This window comes from Equus caballus, chromosome 4 (genome assembly GCF_041296265.1).
Source record: "Equus caballus isolate H_3958 breed thoroughbred chromosome 4, TB-T2T, whole genome shotgun sequence".
Lineage (NCBI taxonomy): Eukaryota > Metazoa > Chordata > Mammalia > Perissodactyla > Equidae > Equus > Equus caballus.
Window position 1 is genome coordinate 98,656,319 of NC_091687.1, and position 11,875 is coordinate 98,668,193.

Consider the following 11,875-nt stretch of genomic DNA (forward strand, 5'->3'; position numbering starts at 1 on the left):
TTGGCTGCCGCTGATGCAATAGTGTATAATTCAACAGTAATTTATATTCCATGCAGGTCTGAGCAAAGCTATAAAGTGCTCTTGAGAGCTGAATGCTCCTGAGGCATTGAATCTAAGCAAAAGAAGGGTTTAGTGCACATCAGCTTCCTAGGATGCATAAACCACTGTGGGAGGAGGAGGATCCTTGTTCTGTTTGCTGATTTGCTTCTTGAGGGTTTAAATATCCAAGAGGGGCTGAAGGGGGCATGTCTTAGGGAGGACTTGGGCTGCTTCTTCTCAGACATCCCTGATACACATGTCCACAAGGGCGCTTCTGCAGCCACAGCTTGGCAGCAACCTGCTGGGTCGGGTCAGACAGAGACCCCCTGGCCACATAGCAACAAGACAACATGCCAAGGTTAGGGACACACAGACGTCATTCCTCATTCCCAGGAGCAAAAATGTCACGCAGATGGATTTCCGGCCCTAGAAAGCTGTGGAAATTATTCTCCATTGAAGTTTTGGGCACGACTTGGTGGCATAAGGAACAGCTATTTGGGAACACGCCTTTGCACACAATATGTAGCTGCCCTGGATTCCTATGAGAACCTTCACGAGGGCCTCGTTTCCTAGGCAATGGCTTCTTGAATTAGTAAGAGCATTTCTGTTACCTAGCCTGAGGCCTCAGTTTTGATGCTGTTTCTCCACAGGGTCCACTGCTGCGGCATTACTGCCGTGGCTTCTCTGACAGTCCCTGAAGGAGCGGAGACACATGTTCTGCCCTCCCCTTCCTGTGTACGCTAGTACAGCAGCAAGCACACGGGAGGCCCCATCTCGCCCGCCTCACACACCTGCGATCAGTGCTCAGAAGTGGGCTGAGCAGGGAGTTAGCATCACAGCTCTGAATATCAGCTTAAAAATATCTTGGTAATTAACCTTTAGGGTGGTCCTGGGATAGAACCATTATTGGGTTGCTGATTAAATGTTCCCTGGTGGCATTTCAGGGTTGCAAAAGAATTAGCTGCTCCAAAACAATGCTCTCCTGGCCTGGCATTTCTTAACATTAGCAACACATTCAAGGAATCCAGGTTTCTGTGCTTCTACTGGGTTAGGGCATCATGTTTTCTGTAACTTACAAGCAGGGATTATTTTATAGTCATTGCAGTATCACCGATGGCGCTAGAGTGGAGCATAGGACCGTGAGGAAGGGTGTAGGAAGGGTGCCCAATGGGTCCCACTTAGCCCAGGACTTTCCAGTTTTAGGACTGAAAGTCCCACTTTCCCGGGGACACGCGCCCAACTCCCAGGCAAACTGGGATGGCTGATCACCCTACTAGGGAAGCAAGACTTTGAAAGAATAAAAGAAGCCAGGAAGTCAAGGGAATTTGGGCTGGAGGGGAAGCCCTGGGAATCCACGTAGCCAGAGAATACCTTGAACATACTGTGTCTCTGGGAATTACAGCATATATGGTATCACATAACATTGTATAATCATATGAATCAGTCAGTACTGGTGGGAGTTTAAGTCAGAGGAGAGGGTGAGGTTGCCAGACGGAGGGTGGAATGTGGGGTGAGAGGAAGCCCAACTCTGAAAAAACGAAAGGATGATGAGAAGGCCCACAGGACACAGAGAGGGACATCTAGAGAGATGGGGCCAAGCCTGGATTGAGGGGCAGCTTGGAAACTGAGGGAAGAGATATCCAAGCAGGGGGAAGTTGTCAAACAGCCAAGAAACTAAAACTAGAATCTAATATTTGGCAACCAGAGAAACATTAATTAGAAATGGCAGCAATGTGAAGAAAGTGGATGAAGAAGCTGTATTTGTTGTTGGAACCAGGAATTGGCAGTCTGGGCTCAAAAACGGTTTCCTCTCTCACCCTCCCTCAAGCTTCAGCTGTGCCTGGAGTGGAGGGGCCAGAGGGGGGGCGATGGAGGTGGGCAGCAATCCTGGAACACCACACTGCCCTCACCTCTTCCAGCCAGGTGCTGACAGGACACGCAGGCAGCAGTGGCCGGAGTAGGGCCAGAGGTTGCTAGGTGACAATTGTGTGTGATTCCTAAAAGAGTTCCAGGTGGGGATGGTCATCAAAGGAAGCAGGTACTGTGTTTGAACAGTCAAAAAGAAGCATTTGTGTTTACATAGTTTGTTGCACCTATTGGCTATGCCTTCCCACTCATACCTGGAGTTTGCAAACAGGGACATAGAGGGACCTATAGGACACTGTACCCTCTACACTGCTGGGTCTTATTAGCACAAGCTCTCAGGTTGCAGCTACGTGGGGTGGTACCATCTCATCTAACTGGACTTCCTGAGCTCTGAGTCCATGTTAGCCAGAGTCCTGGCACAGAAAGGGTAATTAGATTTACTTTCTCATTCCAACCAGCTGCAACTGACTGGTTGGGGCTTGCTGCCTGGAGGGTTGGGCTGAGTAGGAGTCTGAGGCCCCTTCCAGGACCAGCAGGAATGAGGGTTGAGACTGATTAGTTATTTCTGCCAAACACATGGACCTGCAACTAATAGAACAGCCATTGGACTTCACTGTCCAAAGCCTAGTTCCTATAAGGACATGCTATGAAGTCCCCTTGTGAATGGACAAAGCTAGTCGTTTTCAAAAATCTTTAAATCACTGGGATCCTTTCTTCAAGTGAAATTTCCTATGGAAACTGATCAAAACAGGGCTATTCTGGCCAAAGAGAGGAGAGAAGGCTGGAAGTCTCTTCTACTCCCTCTCCTTTTCCCAGTGGCAGCCCCTGAGACACCCCCATGGAACATGGTTTGAAAACCACTGGAGGAGGGGCTACTTTAGAAGAGGGCCAGAAAGGATCTCTTGGAGAGGATGGCATTTGAGTTGAGATCCAAGAAGATCTCAAGAAGGAGGCCATTTTAGGCAAGGGAACAGCAAGTGCAAAGGCCCTTGGGTGAGTACAAGCTTAGCTAGTTTGAGACACAGAATGCTTTCTCCTGTTGTTAGAGTATAGGGAGTATGGGGGTCAAGGTGAGAAATGAGGTCAGATAGATAGGAAGCATCCATTCAGCTAAGGCCATACAGGCAGGGTAAGGAGTTGGGTTTGATTCTGAGTGTGATAGGAAGTTATTGGAGGGTTTTAAATTTTTAAAAATATCTCTGGCTACAACTATATGGGGGCAAGACTAGAAGGCAGGATACCAATGGTGTGTTACAGTGGCTCATGTGAGAAATGGTGGGAGTTTGGCTAGGATGGTAGCAGTCAGCATTTCAGAAGTTAGAGGTACAGTGGGAGTGGGCTATGGGCATGCCTTCTCACTGCGGGTATAGAGACCTAGGACAATGGGGCACTGAGATCGAAGAAGGGATGTTCTCCAGGCCAGGTGAAGACCCCCTTCCATTTATTGTCTGCAGAAATCCTGCTCATCCTTCAAGACTTTGCTTCCCCTGAGAAATCATCCTTCAAGACCCCACTTCCCTTGGGAAATCTTCCTGGCCCCACATGATTGTTTCTATCAGAGTGTTGACTCTTAGTGTTTACGACTGGGTCTTATTCCTTCTTTTCTTAAAGACTCCTAGATATGGGAGGGACCTGACAGTTGTTCACTCCAGCTCCCTGACTTTACAGATGAGGGACCAGAGGTTCAGAGCTGATACTAAACTCAGGTCTCTTATACCCCAGTCGGGTGCTACTAGCACTCCATCCTCAACTTCTCATTTATGTATGTCTCATATCCCCAACTAGATCAGAAGTTTTTTTCCCTGTCTTTTTATTTTAGATTTAATTAAAGATTCTTAAGAACAGCGGTCACATCTTATTCTCCTTCTTATCCCCCTATCATCTAGCGTAATGCTTGACATAAACACAGACATTCAACAAATATTTGCTGATTAGCTGTTCTGCACATCATTCCTGTAGAGCCCACCACCACAGGAATTTCCTCCTCCCTCTGCCCCATCACAGTTAACCTGGCTCCACACACTAGACCTGACATTGCTTACAATCAGCTGCACTGCTGCTGTCCTTACGTCCGGCCAGTGTCTCACCTGACGCTTCTTACAGCCAGGTCTGGAGAGCATAGCAGAGCCTCACTCCAAAGGGAAGGGCTTGGAGCGGAATTCTTTTCATTTAATTGCTACGCTATGACCACAGTTAGTCTAGGAGTCTGATTGGCATTGGGCCCAAACCCCAAGCCATGGGGGGAATTATTAAGAAGATGTGACTATGCATTATTACTTTTGCCTTTCTTGGATGGTCACTTATCTATCAGTAAGTGCTTATGAGAAATGAAATGACAGTTTCTGAAGACCTAGCCCCAGAGGCTTTGGTCTGCTACTGCGGGGAGAGGAGGCCTTCACACTTGAGCAAAGGACCACTGTTCTGGGCTGCTAAGTAACAATGGCAACACATGACTCGCTCAGTCCATTTGCTGGGGATCTACCATGTCCTGCACATATCCATTTCTATTTATTAATGCACATTTTCAAATTTGAATTTAGAAGTGCAGAAGTACATAAAAATATAAGTCCTTGCTCATAACAAAAAAAAGTAGCATATGTGGAAACTAACAGAACCTGTTCCAATGCTTCCCTCTTTGTCACATGGAATTTCCTAACAAGTTGCATAGATGACCTGCTTGAGGGCCATCTTAAGTGAGAATCCTAAAAGTTTGTTCCCATTTTGGTAATATTGACAAGAGCTAACAGACAACAGAAATTTTAAAAGGCTCCAAAACCACAGAACCACTGACAAGTGGTTAAAGCAGGAAGATTCCCTCAACTCCATTAACGTAACATAACAAGATGTGTGTTATCAGTACGCTGGGCCATTTCCAACTGGTAATTACGTCCACAATCCACAATCTCTTTACTCTTTATTTATCAACCATGTCCTGTGTCCTGTCTACCTGCTTGCAGAATATGCCATTAAAATAATGTATATCAAGCTTTTTCAGTTACTGGCAACTTGGGAAGATCAAAACTTCTTTGAGGTCGACCTTCTTTCCCAGGACAAATCACTGGACTTAATCAGGAATAGAGTGCACCTTTTGATGAGAAAACATATCTCCGTTTTTTTAAGTATTCTATGTAGATACAGTTTAGATAAAGTCCTCGGGTGACCTCAATCATATCCAGAGCTTCAGTTTATAAGATGATGACTCAGTTCACATCTCTAGCTCAAAACTTTCTATCAGCCTTCAGATCCATGGTTTCAAGTGTCTTAATATCCCAAGGGCAGCTCGGATTTGAACTCAGCACATGAGCGCAGGCGTGCGCGCGTGCACACACACACATTTCCTGTCCTAAATCTCAGTTTTAGTAAATGATATCATTGCACACCCAGGTTTCCAAACCAGAAATTGAAAGCATACTTGAGGCGTGAGCAGACCTGCTCTGGTTTGTTGGAATTTGGATTATTTGAAACTAGTGTCAAAACAAAGCTTTCTTTAGCTCTCGTACTCCCAGGCAGCCACTGCCTCCTTGGCCGGGCCCCACAGGCTGCCTCCTTCCTCTGGCCCCCCCTCCGCTTCTTCCCCAACCTGGGTCTATGTCTCAAGGTTATACGAGGACCTTTGCCCTAACACGAGAACAGATTTCAACAGAAATCATCTGAGGGACTTTTAAAAACAAAAGATTCCCACCCTTTCCCTCAAGAGATTCTGATTCAGAAAGTCTGAGGCGAGACTTAATCTGCCCTGGGTACTGTCATAGAATTCCATCGGAACCCCCGTGCCAGCTCTGTAACACCCCAAGTTTGGGACCATTGTCCTCCCAAGTAATGATGGTGCCATGTGTCTGTACATGGTGGCTGTTGCCACACACATCATGTGCACAAGCACATACATATGCACACAAACACATACACATGCGCACGTACACACACATGCACGCTCTCCCCCTATTTTATTTTTGTGACGCCTGTATCCAGGTCACCCTGATGCATCGCTTGCAGTTGCTTCTACAAGCAATCATTCGCCAAACAGCCATTCACACCTCCCCTGCTCCCTCACCAGCACCCTTCTCTCTTCTCCCCATGACTGCAGCAGCCTCCTAAGGGGTCTCCCTACTCTGTACTGTCCTCTACACTCCTGACTTGGGGCTCTTTGGAAATGCAGATCAGAGCCACTCAAGTGCCTGGACCCCTGCAGGCACCTCCTTCCACCATCAACCCAGCCCAGCCTTCCCAGAGTATACATACTTCTTCAGGCCATTGCTCTCATATCAGCAGTGACAGAAGAAACAGAAGACATAGCAAATATTTAGAAAAGCTCTTGAACTCATTTTAGGTACACCAAATGTCTCTATTGATTAAAAATGGGTATACAATTCTATACTCTTCTATAACATTCCTTCTTATAGCAACCTTCTCATTGGAGGTTAATATGAGTAATATTGTTTTTAACGAGGAGGTCCTGTCATTAAATATGCTTGTGAAATACCTGATAAGACTAGGTTAGACAAGTTGACTGATCCTGCTATGGATAATGAATCTTCATGGGTGAGAGGTCACTTACTGGGCTTCCCCGAGTTTTCTGATTCTGTCTGTGCTCTGTAAGGGAGCAGGTCACAGGCGAGTGTTCCCTGGAGAATGCTTTGGGAAATGTCCTACAGGAAAAGGGGAAGGGTTTCCAGGATTTGGATGACTTGTTGGTGAATGGATTAAAGGAAAACACAATATTGTATAAGATGTTATACACAGAAGAGAGAAGAAAAAGATGTTTTTCTCTTTAAAGAACTAGCAAACAGGGGGTGTTTTCTGCATCTCCAAAGAGAATGAATTTTAAATGCTTTAGAAAAATGAACTGAATACTCTTCCACCTCACTCCACCTATGCAAAACTCTAATGTGATATGTATTTAGTATTTTTCCAAAGGAAAGACTTCCTGAGTTTGTCCGGGACTGGGTAATTATTGGAGAGTGAGGAAGGCTTGGTTCCTAAATGCTGTTCTCCTCTCCATGAATATTTCCAGTAGTGACCTTGTTCGCAGGTCACTCTTACCTTGATCTTCTCATTTTTCCTACTCAAGAAAATTGAAAATATAGTAAATCTCATTTATCTCTTTCTCTCTCCCTCTCCTCTTCCCTCTCCTTTTCCTTTACCCCATCCCGTGTTTCTTCCCTTGTCCTCCAGGAACCTTCTGCATCATTTCACTGTGCACCTGTGTGGCTGGGATCAACTTTGAGCTGTCACGCTACCCACGCTACCTGTATGGACTCCCCGATGACATCAGCCATGGCTATGGATGGTCCATGTTCTGTGCGTGGGGTGGCCTAGGCCTCACACTCATCTCGGGATTCTTCTGCACCTTGGCCCCTTCTGTCCAACCTGTCCCGAGGACCAATTGCCCTAAATCTAGACCCGAGAATGGGACAGTGTGCTAAAAAACAAACCCATACCCATATATATATATAAATATATATATAATATACATATATAAAACAAAACTAAATCAAGCTGATGCCAGTGCCAAGGTAGCGTTGAGTTGGCTCAGGCACCAGCATCTCGTCGGACTTTGTGTTGCCTCATCACTGAGATGGGGAAACGTTCCCATCATGTGGCTCTTCCATCAATTCTTGACTTTTGGCTCCATGGTTTCTTGAAGACAGAGTGAACATCAACACTTGCGATAGCATCCTGATTCCGTCACTCACGAGGATGGGGTGGTGGGCTGGGAAGGGACAGTGCCAGTGGTCTGAAGAGGCACAGATGTAGAGAAGCAAGTGCCATCCACTGGGCCAACAGGAGAGGATACCGCCCTAACACCGATCATATCACAGAGAAACAAAGCCTACTTAGTTCATAGAATGTAACCAAATCTTGAGGCCATTTGCAGAACCACGTCTTCACCTGCTCTTCCTGTTCCGATTTCCTTCCTGGCCCACCAGCGACACACAAGAAGTGGAAGAGAAAACAAACAGAAGGAAGTTTTCTCTTTGCTGCCAAACTTTTGGACAAAGTTTTAGAGGTGGGAAGGGGGAGAGAACAACATGCTGAGAGGCAAGATCCGCATCAAATAAGAGGACACTTCAGTGGATGCTCAGAAAACCCAGTCTTACCTTCCAGCTGCCTTACACCCAGTGAAACAAGAGGCCGCCCTGCCCCTCCCCCACCTGCACTCCCTGGGCAGATGGAGCCTTGGAGTAATGCTGTGATGTGTGTATGTATGTGTGTGTGTGTGTGACTACTCCAGGTGTTTCCTTTTTTTCTTTTCACCTTTTAAATGGAAATACTGCATTATGACTGTTTTCTTTCTCTCATTTGCGGTGGTTTCGTGGCCTAGGATGGAGGCCCCAGGACCTAGGAAGTATAATGAGGGGCAGGCCTAGATGGCTGCCAGTTCTGCAGCTTCAGATCCCTGGAGTGTGTGTGTGTATGTGGTAGATGTTATATGAGTGTGAGGTTTTATCATTTGTGTTGCATTTTTCTGTTATTTTTAGTACAGCTGAAATTCCCAGAGGGCAGAACCAAGAATAAAACCACTGGGCCAGAGGACCCTGTGGTTCTTCACATCACGGTTCTGGGACGCCTCACGATTTAGTCCTCTAATTTTGGAAGTCCAAGACACAACTGGGCAGAAAAGCCATGAGAGAAGCGGGGGAACACAGTTCAGGAGGGAGAAGGAATGTTGCCTCTGTTGCTGTTGCACAAGTACGTATACCAAACAAGACCTTTCACTCCCCATCACAGAAGCCGTCCTTTGTCACTGGACATCTACCCCTTTCCTAGGACAACCTCTGTACAGATGAAAGAAAATGGGGCACATGCAGAGAGAACACCTCCATGTCCCATGGGCTCAAGTTTGTACGATATTGTGCAAATTAATGGAGAACTCTTGACTCTTTCCACCCTCTTCCTTTCCTCTTGATATTCAAGGCCATGAATCCCAAAATAGGTGTCTTAGCGGCTAGCACCCAAACAGAGGTGGCATGAATCCAGCCTAGTATCTCAGGCTCATTTGAGCAAATTGGCACTGCAGGTGTTGGCGAGCTACAAAGTCAGCCAGAGAGTTGTGAAAGCTGTAGGGAGAGGAGTCTGCCGGAAAGAGTGGGCAAGAGCAGCTGACAGTGACCCTGCTGGGGCTGAGCAGCCCTGGGGGGGCAAGAGAGAATCCCCAAGCTATACAGCCATGGGTCAACCATGTAGCTGAGAATTCAGTTGCTTCATAAATAAATATGCTTTGGGAACTTTGCCAACCACTCAGCAGGCTTCCTTCCCACCCAACCACTCTGTTTCAACTCCCTGTCTTCTAACCTATCTTCCTACCAGTTTCCACCTTTTCTCGCCTACTAACCACTTAACTTCTCCCTCTTCCATACACCAGGCTACAGGTACTGCCTGTCTCCTCATCTGCTCTTTCTGACTGTGTGTGTCATTCACATTTGGATAGGACGTCTGAAATGCATGAGTGGGCTTGAATGTGGGTTTCTGTATGCGTGTATCTCTGGTGCATTTTATGTGTGTCTGTGTCAATATGTTCCTGGACGCAGATGTAGGTGTCCTACCTAAGACTTTCTTGCCACTGATACTGGCCAGCTTCTGCAAAAGGTGTTGTGTGTGAAATGCCCTGTGTATGGATGTGCTGGGAGATGAGGGGTGAAGTGTGTAGCAGGAAATGCTGTTAGCTTCCAATTGAGGTTCTAAGGATTATTTTTAAAATAAAGGGTTTATTCTATGAGAAGGGATATAATTTTCAGGAAAACACAGTTTTTCAATTGTACAGGGAATTTTTTAAAATTTTTCTTTGAAAATTCAAGGAAAGGGCATATTGGGGCTTGAGGAGAAGTGGGGAGAAGTATCTGAGAGTGACAGGCCTGTGTCTTCCTTCCAAGCATCCTGAATGGGCTCTGCTGAGCAGAGATGCAGGTGTCCATGAGTCTCTGTTTGGGGCAGAAGGCTTGTCTGTGACCAGACCCAAATTCTAGCTGTTTACCAGCTGCATGAAAGTGGGGAAAGAAATTCCAAATGGGCAATTTGGTATCAATCATTTAAACTTTTCTTCACAGACCTATCATTATTTATGTCCTTTTTAAACCATGCTTGCTATAAATAGATCATCCACTCTATTCAACTACTGATCCTTGTGATGGACCTTTGACACAACTTTTGCATCCTTTTGAAACCTTCCTGAAATGTTAGGAGGACTCCTGGGAAAGAAGTGAACCACCTGGGCTCCATCAGCATCAACAGAGCAAGGGATTTGGGCTGTTTTTTTGGTTGTGGGGCCGAATAGGTACAAATACACCCCGGGATCTGATCTTGCTTGGGGCCAAAAACAGCCCAGCCACATGGCCAGGATGGAAGGCCTGGTCAGATGGCAAGTCCTAGCCAGTAGGAGAACTGCCCTGGTGACCTTGATTCCTCCAGCATAGGGGCTTGACCCCAGATTAAGACATGCCACTCCAAGCAGTTACTGACACTTGGTGCTGTGAGGTGGTTGAGGAAGAAGAGAAGCTAGAGGGGAGCCTGGCCCTGCGAGACTCTTTAAGTCAGACTCTACTAACTCCAAAGTAGAACCCAACCTTCTGACGGGATTTAGGGTCAGCAGCCTCACTTAAACTCAGAGCCCCCAGCCCCCACCCCAGGTCAGGTTCAAATTCCTTACAGATGTGTTAATGCAAGGTCTATGACCATGTATGTGTTTTGAGCTCCATGTAAGTCAGTCTTGAGCATGGGGCCCGTTTTAATTATTATTCCCTTCTTACCCTACAAGATTGGGGATTCAGGAAAGTAAGGTATCTGCCTGGAAAAAGGTCCTATTTCTTTCTCTCCCCATTTTGAGAGTTTTGCTTTATTCTTCTGTTTCCTTTTCGTCTCTCCACTCACTTCCTCTTTCTTTCTGCATCAACTTTGGTTAATTAAAATAGTTAAGGAATTCATCTCTAGAGAGGCTCTTGTACTCCAAGTGATCCCCTTCCTCATTTGTTGTAGCCATAGGTTTCATAAGGACGTCTGTGGCTCCCTAGCATCAAAATATCGAAAGAACTTAAAACAACATCTGTTCCAGGTTCAACCCTCCTATAAACCCTAGCCCTTTCAACTTCAGAGATTGTGAAGTCGCAAAGACTCACCAACTCCACCAGATCAAGCCAAGCCTTCCTCCATCTCCTGTCCATATGCAGGCCCCTGGGGGCTGGTGCATTTTTGTAGACTCTCTTGTTGGGGATAAGGGAAGAAGATATTCTGAGACCCTGAGACTGGGCCCTACATCTTAGTGCTTATCCACAGTTATGGTAAGAGTTCTAGAACGAACGTACCGTGCGCAGTTGTCCTGATTCAGTGGGAGGATGTGCTGCTTAGGTCTCTAAAGCTGGCCACCTGTGTCAAATTCAGAATAATGAAATCAAGTACATTACCCAGAGGTATTTAGAATTGACTATGTCTTTACCTGGCTCATTCTGAAAGCGTTAACTAACTAATTTTCAAGTATCTGAGGGGAAGGAGTAGGTAGAAATACACTCTGGTCATCTTTGGTGTGATTTGTGTGGGATGTTTGGTTGATTCTTGCTGCTGTGGTGAAGCTGCTTTTCCGAGTGTGTTCCCTCTGCTCCAGAGACTAACCATCCCAGTGGACACGTCCAGCCCTTTCCAGGGAAATATGGTGAGTCATAGTGACAGGTGATTTTGTCACAGATAGAAATAATTGGTGCATACCAGCCAGGTTGGCTCTGTGCTGTCTTCCGCTGGTATATGATAGAGTAGGGGGACAGATTGTTAAACAAACCCCCCTGAGTTGATGGACACAAAAGATTTGGGTGTCCCTCAAAGCAGTCAACTTGGTGGGCTGTGTTTGCCCTCTTTCTGTTGATGCCACCATGGTGCAAGATGTTTCTCAGACATTATTTTTACTTCTTAGACTGCATCATTATTGACTATTAGATTTTTCTTTCCCAAATAATACATGCTCATTATAGAAAATTAGAAACAATAC

At 46.0% G+C, this 11,875-nt stretch overlaps 1 protein-coding gene across 1 annotated transcript in view; it reads left to right on the forward strand.

Annotated features, from left to right (window-relative positions):
• Positions 1-7,336, forward strand: part of TMEM178B (transmembrane protein 178B) — a 332,705-nt gene extending 325,369 nt beyond the window's left edge. Inside the window, exon 4 of the mRNA XM_023639839.2 lies at positions 7,078-7,336. Within this exon, the coding sequence (XP_023495607.1) occupies positions 7,078-7,328 (251 nt within the window). The 3' untranslated portion in view covers positions 7,329-7,336. The remainder of the gene's footprint in view (positions 1-7,077) is intronic.
• Positions 7,337-11,875: the final 4,539 nt, after the last annotated feature.